This window comes from Aphelocoma coerulescens, chromosome 2, assembly GCF_041296385.1.
Source record: "Aphelocoma coerulescens isolate FSJ_1873_10779 chromosome 2, UR_Acoe_1.0, whole genome shotgun sequence".
NCBI classification, from domain to species: domain Eukaryota; kingdom Metazoa; phylum Chordata; class Aves; order Passeriformes; family Corvidae; genus Aphelocoma; species Aphelocoma coerulescens.
Window position 1 is genome coordinate 54,540,290 of NC_091015.1, and position 16,670 is coordinate 54,556,959.

General features: G+C 40.7%; 2 protein-coding genes across 3 annotated transcripts in view; one reads left to right on the plus strand and one right to left on the minus strand.

The window, feature by feature from the left end:
- Positions 1-244: 244 nt before the first annotated feature.
- KIAA1143 (KIAA1143 ortholog) lies at positions 245-14,273 on the minus strand. Of its 2 annotated transcripts, XM_069007526.1 has the most exons (4): positions 14,115-14,273; positions 11,939-12,086; positions 4,494-4,586; positions 245-3,444 (listed from the first exon to the last, which is right to left on the minus strand). In XM_069007526.1, exons 1-4 carry the CDS (start codon positions 14,220-14,222, stop codon positions 3,392-3,394), a joined length of 402 nt encoding a protein of 133 aa, XP_068863627.1. In that variant the 5' UTR covers positions 14,223-14,273; the 3' UTR covers positions 245-3,391. The 2 variants fall into 2 exon arrangements, with proteins under 2 accessions (XP_068863627.1, XP_068863626.1); XM_069007525.1 differs by having other exon boundaries at positions 245-4,586; positions 14,115-14,272.
- Positions 14,274-14,369: 96 nt separating this feature from the next.
- Positions 14,370-16,670, plus strand: part of KIF15 (kinesin family member 15) — a 35,272-nt gene continuing 32,971 nt past the window's right edge. Inside the window, 4 exon segments of the mRNA XM_069007527.1 lie at positions 14,370-14,393; positions 14,395-14,457; positions 14,459-14,507; positions 16,425-16,467. Coding sequence (XP_068863628.1) covers positions 14,370-14,393; positions 14,395-14,457; positions 14,459-14,507; positions 16,425-16,467 — 179 coding nt within the window.

Consider the following 16,670-nt stretch of genomic DNA (forward strand, 5'->3'; position numbering starts at 1 on the left):
GATGACATTGCTGCTTCCTAACAGGATTATATACTGAATCACTGTAAAAAAGGACATTAAGTCCTGGGATGAGACTTAAAAAATGTGTAATTAAAACTGCTAAATACAGGCTTCTTGTGCTCAGTGTCTGCAAAACACAGCTTTTGATCCTGCAAATGATATTTCTTGGGAAAGCGCTGGACAAAAAAATTATCAGAATAGAATTCTGGCTCACCCCTTCCTCTTTAGGCCAATGAAATGAACATTTGCAGTACAACAAATTTGCATTTATTTCAGAAATACAACAGCATCTATTGCTGCAATGCTACTACAGTTCACCAGATTTGTTGCACCTCACTGCTCAGCTAACACCAACAATAAATGTTCTAGTCTTAATGAACTGGGAAATTTCAAGTATTTTATTAATAAAAACTGTACAAGATTCCCATACGAGGTAACAAGCCACATCTGACCAAGATTCCTATATTGGGTAACAAGCTTCAGCTACTCTCACCTTGCTCCTCCAGCACTTCTCTCACATTTAACTGGGCAAACTCCGTGAGAAAATAAATGTATATACATTCTCTACTGCTGGAGGGGTTAAAAGACTAGGAATGGAAGCAAGGAAGAGCAAGAGAGAAGGAAAACCCAGGAAAATTGTCCTTTCCTGTCCTAGCCTCATGTTCCACGTGCTTAACTTTGGCTTCCCCTTTATAAGAAAGTTGTGATTATTATCTTCCTATGGACCATTAAGACAGGTGATTGCTTAAGAGTTTCACCTTTCTTTCCTAAATGAACAAGTAATTGTTCTCTTTAGTCACAGGTTTCATAGGAAGTTGATAAGTGTGTGTGATTTTCCTGGTGTGTCATAGTAAAAACACTGAATTTTCACATGACTACCTAATTAAAATGCTTTTGAGCATCACTCACACCTCTTAATAAATCTGTTCAATTAGTTATTGTTAGGTGAACTGGGAGTGAAATACAATGAATACAAAGGTCTCCTCCTGGTCAGAGCACTACAAATCAGTCAGAATAAAGGAAAGAAGCTGGGTTTCCATATCCGCCTTTCTTTCCCCTGCTGTGTTGCCTAAAGAACAACATACCTTTTAATTTATTATTTCCAAGTAAACACAATCAATTGATTTGCATTCCAAACATCTGTCATAAAGTTGTAGGGCAAGAAGCACGATTAAGCAAAAGTACTGCACTCAATACTTCAAGGTAACCCTCCTTTTACTGGACTTCAGTCTGCCGTCTTTCACTAAAAATGGTAACTTTTGTTTAAATGCAATTACTAACCAGACTCAAACAAGATCCCACTCTTATTTTGAACAGGCCAGATCAACTGCATATTTGTGAGGGTTTCTCTAATTTTAAGGTAAAACCAAATTCCCTCTGGTCCTTGGCAAGCACTTATCTTGATAGCCATGTCTCCTAAACAGCCTCACAGCTCAAGTCAAGAGCTTCCAGGTTGTGCAAGAAAAATGTAAGCAAACATATATCTGTGCTGATGAACAGAACCAGAAAACTTTAAGTAAGCAGCCAATGGTTAATTCATTCTTTTAGATGAGTCTCAGTAAGTCAGAGTTTTTACTCCATTGTTGACATATGCCCAAATATTCCTTTTGTATGCTGGAAAGCTACAAGATTACTCATGGGTGTGTATATGTATATATATATACATATACACACATATGTGTGTATTTAATGGATTCAAAGAAGTTTTAAGCATACAAAATAAATGGAAATACTAAGCCCTGGGAACCTTTGGTTTTGTACTTCTTTAAATTTGTTCTTCTTTTATATATAGAGAATACAGACAAATTATGTATCTACAAATGTAGCATGTCCTCATGGGAATAATCAGGTTGCCACACAGTACCTCTCTCACTATTCTAATATGAGACCAGTGCAACAAAACGTTAATATCCATTTACAGGTCTGGTTTCAATTTTCTGAAAGGACAACAGATCTATTCGTTTTCAAACTCAGGGTAACGTAGACTCACACAAAAGGTGTGAAACAGTGTGCAGATTTGCATCTGATGTTATGCTGCAGGAAGCTGGTATGTAGGGAGATAGGCAGCAGGTACAGGAGGCTCCAATATTAGGTGGCAAAAAAAATCTCATTTTATGTACTGAAATTTTTATTAAAATATCTTTGGTCCACTTAAAAGAAAACATAATTTATTGTTTAATACCAGATGAACAAACTAAAACCAGCTGTTTCACACAGCAACTTGAAATTTGCTCCTCAACGAAGCTTTACAGGCCGAATAATTTTGACTGTTCTGTCACACAGCAGAACTGGTTTCATATGGTTACAGAACACACCATACATCCAAATAATTTCAAAGTCACTAGTCACATTTCCACCACCGTGTTCTCCCAAATCCCATCAGCTCTCAGTGTCATTTTGAATTTCAGCACATTTTGAATTACAGAAAAGGTGCTGAAATGGTCACTTTCTTTCTGCATCCACCTGCCAAGATTGTTACTCTCCCTTTAAGACCTGAGGGTCAGAAGCAGAACCTGAGGGTCTTGCTCCAGGTTCGTGGAGGCAGGAGGTGCCAGGATCCCTTTAAAAGTAGGACAACACTCACACAGGCCTCTCTTTCGTTCCGCTAGCTACTGAGAAGCTGAGGCAGCGCAAGGCAGAAGCTCTCCTTTGTTTTGGTCTCTGGGCCAGCAAGGACGTTTTCTTCAGACCTTTTTTCCTTCCTTTCTCCTTCATTGTTGTCACCCATGGCACCACAGTGGGAAAAACAGAACAGCTCCTGCTCCATACAGTCACTCCAGCCCACCAGCAGCGCTCAGTTGAAGCGGGAGGGCACGGAGTCCAGGTTGCCTCAGCCATCTGCCTGTCATCTTCTGCTGAGGAGGAGGCCAAGTCCTTCCACGAGTTCCAACTGCTGACCAGTTCCAGCTGCCAGTGCTGATGGAGCTGCTGCCGCTGCTGGGAGAGAGACCTTGTTGGGTGATGTGGAGCAAATGGATAAGCAGCATTTGATTGGTTTTGGAGTCCAGGTTTCCTTTTGTTTTGTCCTTGTTCCTCATTGGTTGTTGTTTGGGGGAAGAGGGACTTTTATAATCACAGAATTTCAGATGCTGTGGGGTTTTTTTTCTCCTTTGTTCTCTCTCCACTGCATGGTCAGGAGAAGGGGCTGCTCCACCAGCTTGTCTTTGTCCCCTGGACCACGTGGTCTTTTATGAAGGCCAACATTTTTGGGGATGGGCTTCTCTGCTATCTTGTTTTCTTGGTTCCCAGGTAGTCCATGGGATTCAGCACCTTTGTATCTAGTGATGATTACTGTTATTCTGCCTGTTGTTAATTCGTTTCTTAATAAACTGTTATTTTTTCACTTATATGTTCTTGCTTTCATCTCTGCTTATTGGTGAAAGGGGAGCAGTTACAACGAAAAGGGGCAGTAACTCATTTTGGAGTGTCTGCCCCAAAACCTGTCTTAAACCAAGACACACACAGTTAGTGTTTCTTGACTTAAATTCCCTGTTTACAACTTCCCCCCTACTTGAAGAAAACTAAGATAATGCTTTTCCACAGCTTAAAGATTAAATACATTTTTTTAAACAAGCTGAGATCCCAAATAATTATGAACACATAAGTAGCCAACTGGAACAAATATAATTTAGAAGAAAAACCAAAACACCACCAAACCACTGAGCCCATCAGTGTCAAAACCAAATTGCACAATCTCTAATGGTTTAGGCTTCTTTTGTATTAGTTGATACCATCAACTAGAATCAAAATCTTTATACCTTGCTATCACAACCAATTCAAACTAATTTGATGTTTCTCAGACTGAATTCACCAAAGACAGGATCAAGACTACATGATTTTAGCAAGTGGAGCCTCATTTACTGCAAGGCTCTGCAAAGCGCTAATCTTGCAAATCACAAATGCAAAGGTTGTGCAAACCTTAACAAAAGTTAAGCTATGAGACAGAAAACTTCAGTCTCTGTTCCACAGCAATGAGATGTCTCTCTTTTGAATGTCAATAATAACAGGTAAAAACCACACAACTGTCAACTAAGGCTATTCAATATAGAGGAAATACACTTTAGTAATGGAGGGCATTTTAAAATTGATAGATTGAAAATCTATAAGCTGAATATATACATGTATATCTTGCTACTCATTGTGACCTCAAATAGCTTTTACATACATGGTTAAGTTCTCTTTTAAAATAAAGACATGACATACAGTTCCAACTAACTGCAAAGACTTAGCTCTTGCTAATTTTATACTACATTTCTCTAGTTGGACTATAACAAAGTAAGAGAAAACTCAGACACCATGCTTCAATTCCTATGAAAGCCCTCAATGTTATTCAGGTCTCTAGAAGGGGAAGTAAAAGGTAAAAAAATACAACCCCTAATCATCATTTTCCTCATCATCAAATGAGAGAAGACTGCTGTTTTTCACTTGCTTAGCTGTACTCTGAGAAGTAGTTGCTTCCCTCTTAGTTTTCTTTGCTTCTTTCATCTTCTTACTTGAGCTTACATTGAAGTCCAAACACTTCTCTGATGAACGTTTGGCTGGTTTCCTGAACATAATTTTTCCATCAGCAGGTTCTGGTTCATCATCTGTAATAAAGAGAGTAAAGTCAGAACTCATCTGCACATGTTCACGAACAGACCTTCACTATTATCCTGAACCACCATGATCTTGGACCAAGATCAGTGAGACCTCTGAGAGAATACAACTATCATGAAAATGTACTTTTCGGCCATAAATTCTGTATCAATGAATGTCCTTTATGAACACACACCTGCTCCATGGCAGCCAGCCCATGAAGACCATCCTCCTGCAGCTCCTATGAGAAATGGGGTTTCACTAACCAGAGCTCTAACTTAGAAGAGCCTGTGAGCAGTAGAGCTTTTCCCACGCATTCCATTCACATCCGCTTACCAAAATGGAGAGGATAACTTCATAGGATCCTCTCAACTCTGCTTCAGTATTTGTAGAATTCATGACAACAAATGCACTTATTTCAGAATCATGGCATCTCTGTAAATAACAAAATGGCACATGTACAAGAAAAACCTTTTTTTCCCTAATATATTCTGTTCTGCTGAGACAGCTGAAAAGATCACACTGTAATAAACCTCCCCTTTATTATCATAATGGATGAAAGTTTCAGGGTTTCTTTGTATCTGCAAAATCACCCAACTATTCCAACTGACTGATTTTGCTCTAGTACATGCAGAGGAGCAGACAACAATCTGAAAACAGGAGAAGTCCCTTCCATTATTATCAGGCAGAGTGGGAAAGCTACTGCATAAGTAACAGCATCAGGGCAGTATTTCTGGAAGATAAAGTGTAATTGTAAAGTCGTGAATCAGACACAAAGGTTCATGCTGCAGTAGTTTGCAATTTTTGTAATGTATATGTGACAGAATGTTAAGGAGCCATAGGTTCTGTGCAAGATATTTTTCCTAAATTACTTTTGTGAAATTCATTACTCAACAGAAATGTGTTTGACAAGATTATGTGCTATTTAATTATAACCAATAAATAACTTTTCCCTTTAGCACAAATTAATTCCTCAGTATATCAGCACTATGGCAGAAGACTTAACATCATTTCAGTGTTATCTACACAGCACTGCCTGAAATTCTTTTCAGTGCATTCTCAAAACAATACAACTAATAAATCTGGTATCTTAAGGGTTGTGTGGTACAAATGAAGACATCAACTTCAGCAGGAAATTTCACTTAAGAATTCCTTAAGTTTCAGAGACCCTTTTTAAGACGAAACCGAGCTTGAAAAACTAAGCATCAATTCTGTCAGTGGCTCCTATAGAATTAATACTCCCAAGAGGTGCATAAGGTGATGAGCTGGAGCACACGTCCTATTGAGGAGCAGCTGAAGGACCTGGGGTTGTCCAGTCTGGAGAAAAGGAGCTTAAGGGAGACCTTATCTCTCTCTGCAACTACCTGGAAGGAGGTTGTAGTGAGGTAGGCAACAGTCTCTTCTCCCAAGTGACAAGCAATAGGACAAGAAATGGCCGCATGGGGACATTTAGATTGCATACCAGGAAAAATTTCTTCACTGTGAGAGTTGTCAGGCTTGGAACAAGTTGTCCAGGGAAGCAATGGAAACACCATCCCTTGCACTGTTCAAAAAACATGTGGCGGGGACATGGTTTAGTGGCAACAAAGCAGCGCAAGGTTAATAAGTGGAACTCAGTGGATCTTAGAGGTCTTTTCCAAACCAAACAATTCCTTGATTCTATGATTCTACACTAGTTTATGAGAAAATACTACTATGCAGAAAATAACTAACCAGCTTTGGGGAAAAATATTTCAGTCTTGGCCCATTAGAAAAGCATTACAGTTACAAGGAATTACCAGCAATAATAAACTGTAGATATGAAAAGAATACTTCTCAGTGGATTCACTGAGAACTGTGCGTGGAGAGCTTTGGTGTTTACATGCTGTACATGTGACACAGAAGTTTAGGAAGTGCCTACAGTAAATTCTGGGAGGGAAATAGAACTCCTGAAAGCACATTACACCTAGTGAATCAGAATACACTATTCATCATTTTTCTCAGAAGCTGGACCTCCATTTTTGGGCTCAGAAGTTTAATAGCAAATGATTCCCCTTACTAATTGCTGCATAAGTACCATGTTTATTTGGAAACCCAGATCTTCTAATTTAAATAAGGTCTGAGACACAATATAAGCCAAATTCTGGGGAAAAAAAGTCGATCTATAAGAAAAACTTCCCTTATGTGCAGACACAACTGTCTATGTACTGGAGCCAGTCTGAGTGCCAACTGTATATAGTACCCATACTGCTGTGGAAATGACACAACCAGCTACTGGATAACCATGAGGAGCAAAAAAATCAAACCTCACTGGACACTCTCTAACAAACTGATTACTACATTTTCTTAGAGTGGTAAATTTAAAAACCTAACCCCTAAAAATGTAGTTCAAAGCATATCCACAAAAGAAAACAGATAAACAGTCTGTGTTTGGAATCCATGGAAAAATAGAGGACAGAAATTTTAATTTTACAAACAACTGTCCTGCTGCCCACATTGTGAACCGCACAAAATAATTTCATTTTGCCAACCAGATGGAGAAACTGATAAGTATCTTTGCAATATGAATTTAAATATGAAATAAGCTAAGGGCACAAACAGCAAAGCTCAAAAACTCCACCAAAATGGCAACTAGCTCAGCTCTGACCTTCAGCGCCACAATAGTATTTGCAGGTTATTCTGCATCAAAGGAAATTATTCTAGCTCTTGGCCTGGTTAAACACTGTCAAAATTTCATTATATGCTCAAGGACATTCCCTTCAGCAGGAAGCCCAGGCCAGCTTCAGAGAGCAATGTGTGTTGGCAGTGCTTGGCAAACAATGAAGCAGATGAGGAAACACCTTAGGCCTGGCCTTACCAACATGTGGAGAGAGTGAAGACAGACTACACTTTTTGAAAGCATTTGATGTAGCAGTTCAAGAAATTTGTGTTGATTTGTTAAGATTGTCTTTTCCAGCTGGTAAAACAACTTCACTTTATCCTTTGTAATGTATCAGCTATCTTTTTTGTTTGCATCAAAGACCTACAAAAAACTGACTTGTATTAAGCAATGCAAAAAAAAAATACTAAAGAAACAATCTCAGTGTTGGTAGCTTTTAAAACAGAGTCCTAATAGAAGATTCTGTTAGTATTACAAATTATGGAAAGCGGGATTTCTGGTAAGCAAAATGAAATACACAAAGCAAAATACATAAAAGCACTACAGGAGAAATAATAAAATCCACTTCTGAAAAATGAGTCAAAAACTACACTAGCAGTTCAAATTCCCACTGTTCTTAGCCATTGCTGCTTTTTACTTGGATCACAAACTTTTACACTCCTTGACCAACAGTCAGATGTTGAGCTGAAAACTCATTTCACAAGTGACATCAATTTAAGAAGTCACAAAGTCAGAAATTTATTCTTTTCTTTTAATTTCAAGTTATATATTACAATAAAAGTAGAAATGAGAGTCTGAATAGAAATATTGCTCTTCAGTTTACAGGGGTTTTTTATTTAGTAGTCATTTGTGTAGTTAGCAATGTCCACATGGGTCAATGAGGCAACAACAGGAAACAAATGCCACTAAACTGTCAGGAACAGCAGGAGGAACACTGGAAACCATATACATCCATCCAAAGATAAGGGGTTGGGAAAAAATTTACAACAATTTGTTAATGGTTTCTAAGGCTAGAAGTTCAGGTCAGCCATTTCAGATGCCCCTTCCAGTGCTTTCTGGCCACCCATTCTCTCTGTATGCCTTTGGAAGCATTTACTCCAGGAATTTGGCACACTGGTGGTTTGAAGATAAGAAGGCCAGTCTTGCTCCAGTAGTCAGTCTCAACTGTATACGAGAACACTTGGGAAGTTTTTCTTACTTAAATACTGCAAAGTTAGCTTTGATTTAGGTTCCTGCTACTTCACATGATGAAGAACACCATTAACTCTGTGAGACATATTGGATGTAACAGCTGCTTAATCAGAGCAGCCTGTGCTTATTCAGAAAGAGCTCCAATAGCCAAAACAGCATGGACTGTTTTCTCCTCGTCTCCTTCCTCTACTGTCCTTCCTCAGAACCCAGCATATAGAATGAAACAAGAAAAATATTATATGGCTTTGAACATGAAAGGATACCTTTTCCCAAATTTGGTCATCTGCATAAATTAGTGTCCCAGAGGCCATATGAAGTAGAAAAGCACTAGGGAAAAAAAATTGACTTAATAGATTATAACGAATGCTGGGATAAACCATCTTGCAGTAATTGACATATTTTCTTTTGTGCAAATTTAATTTTTCATAAGACCATTTTTCTTTGTCTCTGAATCAACAGTGACAATTTATAAAATGATGCATAAAACATTAAGCAAAATCACTGCTGATAAACAAACTACTTATTTTTAAAAAGCTTCTAAGTCTCTGCTCCATGGAGAAAAATATTTCAATATAGAAGGGTTTTTTCTCATATAAGAAAGGTTTGGTCCTAAATAAAAAAGATCCTTGTGACTCTATTTGCAGAAGCCAAGAGAAAATCTTCACTAGGATTTGCTCTGCCTTAGGAGACAACTAAGTGCAGCTAGGACATTAATCAGCTGGTTTTACCACATTAATGCAAAAGTGTTTAACACAAAAGGTATTATTCATCTATAAAAGAAAATGCAAGTCATGGGAACATCTGGTGTCTAAAGTTAAAAAAAAAAAAACAACCAAAACCACCAAAAACTGTAGCCATGTCAAAAAGGCTATAGAAGAAAACAAAGGAGAAAGTATGTAAATGAAATACGGAAAATTCTAGAGTAAAATCACAATCCTAAACCTGAAGACAAGGTCCTTCAAATTAAGACAATCACTAGAGATCTAAAAGAGGAGAGGGCAGAACTTTAAAACTGAGTACTTCCCATGTTTTGAAAAATTGTATTCACAACAGATAGTTAGTAGTACATTTCTTAGGATCTATCAAAGTGCCTCAGCATTGATGCATGCTGGAAAGGAAGATTATCAGCTGGGAAATTTACTTTTCTATTACCTTTACAGCTTCATGTAATTTCACTAATGATCTAAGTTGGGGCTATATAGTATGGTCCACTATTAGCCATTAAATTAATTTGACTTTCAACTCTGGGATAAAAATCAAAGCAACATGAAATGCAACCAAGTCATGCGGCACCAAACTTTCTTTTTACTTTCCATTATCAGACAAAAAAAATAAAAGAAATTCACGTTACTCAAAACTCTTTTTATTAAACTGGAAGTAAACAGATGTCTAAACATCTGCCTCAGACTAGAAATCAGAATTTAAATCTAGAGGTCAGACTGACAGTGCAAAAATGGCCCAAAATGCAAAAAAGCCTTCAGCAAGCTGTAGCATAGTCACACCTTCCTTCATTGAAAATTTCACACTGGGCTCTCTCCATAGCAGAGGAACACAGTAACACTTACCCTGTTTATTCCCATAAGCCATAAAAAGGAAAAGGACACGAAGACCTCATATTAACTGCAAAGGCAGATGAATGAATAGTAACACAATAATGCAGAACAGAGGGCAGCAGTCCCCAACACTCCTGCTACCTACTTCTGTGGATTTTTTCCTCCAAATGCAAGTTATTACTGAAGGGCTGAAGGGGTAATAAGCAGAGGTGACAAAGTCCTACAGGGACTCAATACTGCCATCCTCACTACATACAATTATGTCTTAGGAATGTCTTTTTCCACCAAATAAGTTCAGTCACTCTATTCAAATACACTTCCATTTCACACTGTGTATTCAGCTTCGTAGCTCTTTTGGACTTTTTTCACAGCATGGACTCCACCTCAATAGATTCTCATGGACAACTACTTCTTTTTGCCCAGCCTTACAAAATCATTTTTCCTCCTACTGTGATCATTCAAAGTTCAAGTTGCTTATATGAAAAGGAAGCCAATGCTCAGAAAGAACCATGACATTTCTTTCCAATAAGTTGAAACTTCTCCCAATACTAGGAGGGTGAAAAGAAATTGTGTGATGACTTTAGCAACTGCAACACGAAGCATCTATATGCATTACACTTCAGTAAGAAGACACCAGGAAGTAAGGCCAAAGCTGAACATATATTCTCAGAGGAGTTCAAGTCATATACCTGCTTAGACCTGACATATACATATCTACCTGCAGAAACAAACAGGACGCAGTTCTATTCAGTTTCAAGCTAACCTACATTATTAAAACTTAAGATTTCTCATCAATCTGCTTTTCAAAAAATGTAAGATTCATTTTTCATTTCATATTTTCTCCCACTGCTGTTACTGACTTCGCCATTTATACCATTTAAACTTTAACACATACGTCTACACAGAGGCAGCACAAACCTGAATTTTCAAAGCTGAATGGCAGACAGAGAAGCTAAGGATGTCCTATTGATAGCCATGTGCTAGGCCTCACAGTGGGCTCTAAATTCAATTGGCAGCTTTTGTAAATAGCCATAATGGCTAACCACAGAAGACATCCAGTTTCTATGATTCACCTATCTATTTTATACTTGTGAGGTTCCACTCCTATATTCTTAATTGTCAAGACATTTCCACTAGAGACAGTAGTAGCTACATTCAATCTGTCAAGTCTTCTGTCAGCAAAAGATAAAGCTACATTTCATCACACCCTGTTTCTGGACACTCAAAGCATTTAAATCAATCATATCTGAATGATGAATACTGAGAGAAATTCTTAACATAACCGTATCCATCAGGTGCAGTTTCACATCGTTATTGACAAACTATAGCAGTCCCTCCCACATGGCTTCCATCTTTCCATTCTGGGTAGTTCTTTCAGCAAAGAAACATTTTTTTCTGGACCTTGCTGGTTTTTGGCACTATTGTACCATCTGTTTAGTTTTGCTTAATATATTTGCAAGTCACAACACATACTGGGGTTGATTTTAAGCAAGTAATAACATGGACTAGTCAGCTAATATGTTCCCAAGCCACACATCTGCCATTCTTTCCACTGAAGACAGACCTGAATCCCTCTGCCCTGACACTCTCTTTTATGAAATCACACAATTACCTTTAAAACATCCACTCCACTGTCAAATTTGGCTGAACTAGTCAATGAGCTCAAAAATTATCACAGGTGATGTCAAAAGACTGGGCACTGGAATAATACAACCAAAAAAATTAATTTAAGGGGGTATTTAGAGGGAGGATGGTGCACAATCAAGAAGTACAGAACTACATAATTATAAAAAGCCAGACATCCTAAATATGTGCTTAATGACTTGAGATTAGGAGCCACAAGTACAAATTATTTAGGTGAAAAATTCAGAACTAATCAAAGATAGTATTAAATGGTAGAAAACTGAGCAAATATCAGGCCCCCTTTTATGGGTTATCTCTTTGACTACACAAAGCAAGAAATTAGTAGTTTGAAATTCACCTGATTCATTTGACTTTAAGGCCTCTTTGATTTGCTGTTTAATTTTCATTGCTTCTTCAGCAGTCAAGTCCCCTTTTTTCAGTGTCACCACTTGAGGTTGTTCATCTTCCCTGTCACTGCCATCATCCGCAAGGGGAAGCTGTTCTCTCTGGACAAGAGAGAAATAAAAGCCATTCAGATAATCACTCCAGTTGTGGGCCAGTCCTCTTTGGTTTCACTTTTGCAGAAGGGTTATTGAGGAGACTTGGCTGCCAGCGCCGGGCCCTCCCAACACGGTGTCCAAAGGACACTCGAATTATATCACTGAGACATGGCTTCCCACTGAAAAAAACAGCATGGGATTATGGGCTTCAATTAATTTCTCCTTCAATTAAGAGACTGGAACAGCAAGGACTTGGAAAGTAAGAAATTCATTCCTTTTGTTCACCATCTTGACTATACAGGCACTGTCTGCCATGCAGCACTAAGAAAAACTTTAAATGCATGGGTCCATATTTGAACCCTCTGTGCTGCACTCAAAACAGCACAAAGGGAAATGTGGTCCACGGTGGCTGGGTTATCAAACCTGCCTAAACAAATCACTGTGAGCAGCACTGACACAAGGAAGATCATACTCCTGTTTCTACTCCCTCAAACTTGTGCACTGAGATGGGAGAATCATTTGGGATAATTTTTTTTTTTTAAATAAACCTTCTGGCATGGAAACCTCAGTGCAGCAACCTGAAGTTTGGCAGTATTAGAGGAACTGAGAACTTCGTTTTGTAAGGAAACATATAGGCAGTATTATTTTAATCTACTGAATTTACCAAGAGAGAGACAAAATGTAGTCTTTCTTATGAAGTGAAACAGTTTGCACTAGATTTATTAACGGCACACTTTATCTGAAATTCCAGCTCGTGAAGTGTTTTTGGTTTAACAAATCATTGTGACTATTACTTTACTGACCACCCTGGAGAGGTCAGGTGGTCATGGCTTCCTTAGCTCAAGATCCACAGTATACTTGAAACGAACCTTAAAAGGCAATACAGGCACATGGAGCCAGTGGTGAAATTCAATACATTGTTTGCAATAAAAGGTATTTTTCTAAGTAACTTGTAAATTCACAGTGGCACAAGTACAACTCAAATCCCTCCACTGGGAAAGGGAGAGGTTTTTTCACTAAGTTAATTTTTGGCAACATACAGGTCAGGGTGGGATCATCCAAACATTTGTACAAGTAAAACTAGGTAACAACATAACTGCACAAACAGCGCTACCACAGCTTAAGTTTTCTTAGTCATCAAAAAGAACAGTTTTACATGTGCTATACCACAATAATGATGGGCTCATTCTTAAGGTAATCTGTAAAACCCTACTTAGAGGGAAACACATGCAAAAGCATATTGGAAGCAGAAAAAAACTGTGCCTCAGGAAAGGCTGCCTTTTAATAAGCTAGTTCAGATCCTACTGCCCCTGCCCTGCCTTTCCGGCCATCACACCGCAGGTCGTGACCACGGACCTACAGCAAGATGATCTGGGTTGGGAGGGACCTTAAAGATCGTCCAGTTCCAACCCTCCTGTCGTGGACAGGGACACCTCCCACTAGACCAGGTTGCTCAGAGCCCTATCCAGCCGAGCCTTGAACAGTTCCAGGGATGGGGCATCCATCATTTCCCTAGGCAAGCTGTCTCAACACCCTCACAGCCAAGAATTTTTTTCCATGTATCTAACCTAGATTTTCCCTCTTTCAGTTCGAACCCATGTTAACTCCTTTCCAAAAGAAAAAATTTACTGTATTTTTGGAACGCTTTTTCCACACCGCCCTCCTCCTTCCTGGGCTTTTTAAAGGCCAGCTCAACGTGGGACACCACCGCTGTTCCCCCGGTGCCTCCACAGCCCGGTCGGGCACGGAGAGGCTGAAGCGGCTGCTCCGCAAGGCGAGCACAGCAGCCTTGCTCAGACCTGTCGCAGCTGTTTTGATCCGCCAACACAGAAGAAAAAGCAAGTTAGACAGACGATTTCGGCCAGTTTCAAGCCGGTAACTACGGCTCCCCCTTGCACAACAAAACCCTGGAATGCTGCTTCCCCACCGCCCGCTACAGGAGAAAGGAAGGGGGCGGGGATGGGCGGGCATCGAAGCTCGGGAAGCGCCATGAAGCGGGCGCTGCCCCTTCCCACCCCCGGGCCAGGGCGTTACCTTGGTGTCCACCGTGGGGCCCTCCCGATACCCGACCTGCCGCTTGAAGCGGCTGAGGAAGGCGGGCTCGGCCGGCCGCACGTAGGAGACCTGGTTCCTCTTGCTCATGGCGACCGCGACCGCCCCCGCGCCCCTCGCCTCGCGCGCTTCCGGGCGGCGCGCGACAGGCCCGCCCTCCCTTCCGGAACGCCTCCGGCACGTGACGGGGGCGCGGGCGCTCCCGGCCAATGGCGGGGAAAGAGGGCGCGGAGGAAAATGGCGGCGGCCGCGCCGGCCCCGGGCAGGGGGCGGGGCCGCGCCGCTGAGCGCCAAATTCAAAGGCGCCGCCATTTTGGAGCGGCGGGTGGGCGGGAGTTGCTGGGGTTGGAGTGGCCATGGCTCCCGGCGTGAGAGGTGAGTGCGGGCGGGCGGTCGGTCGGGAAGGGGCTTGGGGATGTGCCCGCCGTTCGGAGAGCAGAGGGGGACCGGAGCGGCTCGGGGACCGGGGGACGGCTCTGCCCGAGGGACGGCTTTGCCCGGGGGGCCGCCCCGCCCCGTCCCCTGGGGGAACCACTGGGGCCAGGTGCGACCGTGTGGGGGGTGCTCGGTGCCCCACGGGCGGCTGATGCCCTGGGGGTTCCGCCATGCGGGGCAGGGCGCTGCCCCCGGTGGTGTCGGGGTACCTGGGAGCTGGCCCTTTCCCAGAATCACGGAATAAGCTGAGTCCGAAGGGACCCACAGGGATCATCGAGTCCCACTCCTGGGCCTGCATAGCACCATCCCCAACAGTCACACCGTGTGCCTGAGAACGTTGTCCAAACACTTCTTGAACTCTGTCAGGCTCAGTGCTGTGACCATTTCCCTGGGGAGCCTGTTCCAGGGCCCGACCACCCTCTGGGTGAGGAGCCTCTTCCTAATATCCCACCTAAACCTCCCCTGACACAACTTCAGGCTGTGAAAGTACCTATTGGTCTGATTTCAGTTTTAAAATGCACTCCTTTCGTTGATAACTTATGAAATTGAAGAATAAATTACTGAATTAGAAGCTAAATTATTTTTCAGATGTTGGATAAGTCAAAACAGCATTGCAAAAAGCTCATGCAGCAGCAGGATATTTAGGCAGTATGAATGTCAAAGAGAAGGTTAGCACCTTTGCACATCATTGTTCATTCTGCTTTTAAAGACGGTCCTCCTACAAAAACCCCTGTGTTCTTTTAAAGATTTTATAGAAACTTTATTAATGGAATATTTTGATGCATTATCTTTCATTGTTATTGTGCTTATTTTCTAAATGCACTTTTTTTACTTAGTTAATATTTTGACTATATTTTGTACTTTCATGTCAGATTCACCCTTATGTAAAAAATAAGTCACTTTATCTACCTATGGGGTAATATATGCTATCTCCTTGAAATCTGAAACTGTGCAAAATGAGGCTTGTATCACAGAATCAGTGAGGTTGGAAGAGATCTGTGAGATCATGGAGTCCAACCTATGGCTGATCAACACCTTGTCAACCAGGCCATGGCACTGAGTGCCACTCCAAACAGCTCAAAGTATGGTGATTCCAGCACCTCCCTGGGCAGCCCATTCCAAAGCCTATTCATCCTTTCAGATGAAGACATTCCTCCTGATGTCCAGCCTGAACCTCCCCTGGCACAGCTTGAGGCTGTGTCCTCTTGTCCTCTTACCTGGGAGAAGAGTCTGACCCCAACCTGACTACAACCGTCTTCTGGGCAGTTGTAGAATGATAAGGTCTCCCCAGAGCCTCCTTTTGTCCAGGTTAAACAACCCCAGCTCCCTCAGCTGCTCCTCATAAGACTTGTGCTCCAGATATGTACAGGATATCTTTATTCATTACAGGGTGACTAATTTTCACAGAAGTAAAAGTAATACAGCTGCTCAGTTGTGCTGGTTTAGGATAGTGAGGTTTTGCAGTCACATCAGGAAAGTTAAATCATGCTTTAATGGTTTATCTGCATTAAGTTTGCTATTTTTAAAGCATAATAGAATATGTAATACTATCAGCATTTATGTTTCTAATTCTCCAAAACACTTGCAAAATCTTATATACATTGACTTAGGAGCCTACTCATTGCACACACGTTGACAAGTGTGTGCATGTTCACATTACAGGACTGAGGATTTCTCTACCTCTCTTCTTTTTGCCAAAAGAAGATAATTACCAAATATATTCATGCATTTCTGTCTGCATTTATAAGGCTCTCCAGTTATTTCCCTCTGTACTGCTTACAGTATTTTGTATTTAGATGGGGGGTTTTGAGCAGTAATTTTATTTTAATTTTTGTATGTCTCCCTTTTCTTTTATAGGAGATTTGCGTGACTCTTCAATATCGTTGTTGAACTCACCTAGGTAAAATAATATTGGCCAGTTCCCATATATTATCAATCACATTGCACAGAAGGTGCAAACAAAACCTAGCATAACTTTGTAAAATAGTTTAAAGGTTTTTCTTTCAATCTTTTCCTGCCTAAGATTTCTGTATTTCTCTCCTAACATCCTTACAGATTTTTAAAAAATGTTCTCATAATAAAATTGTTATGCTGACATGTTGG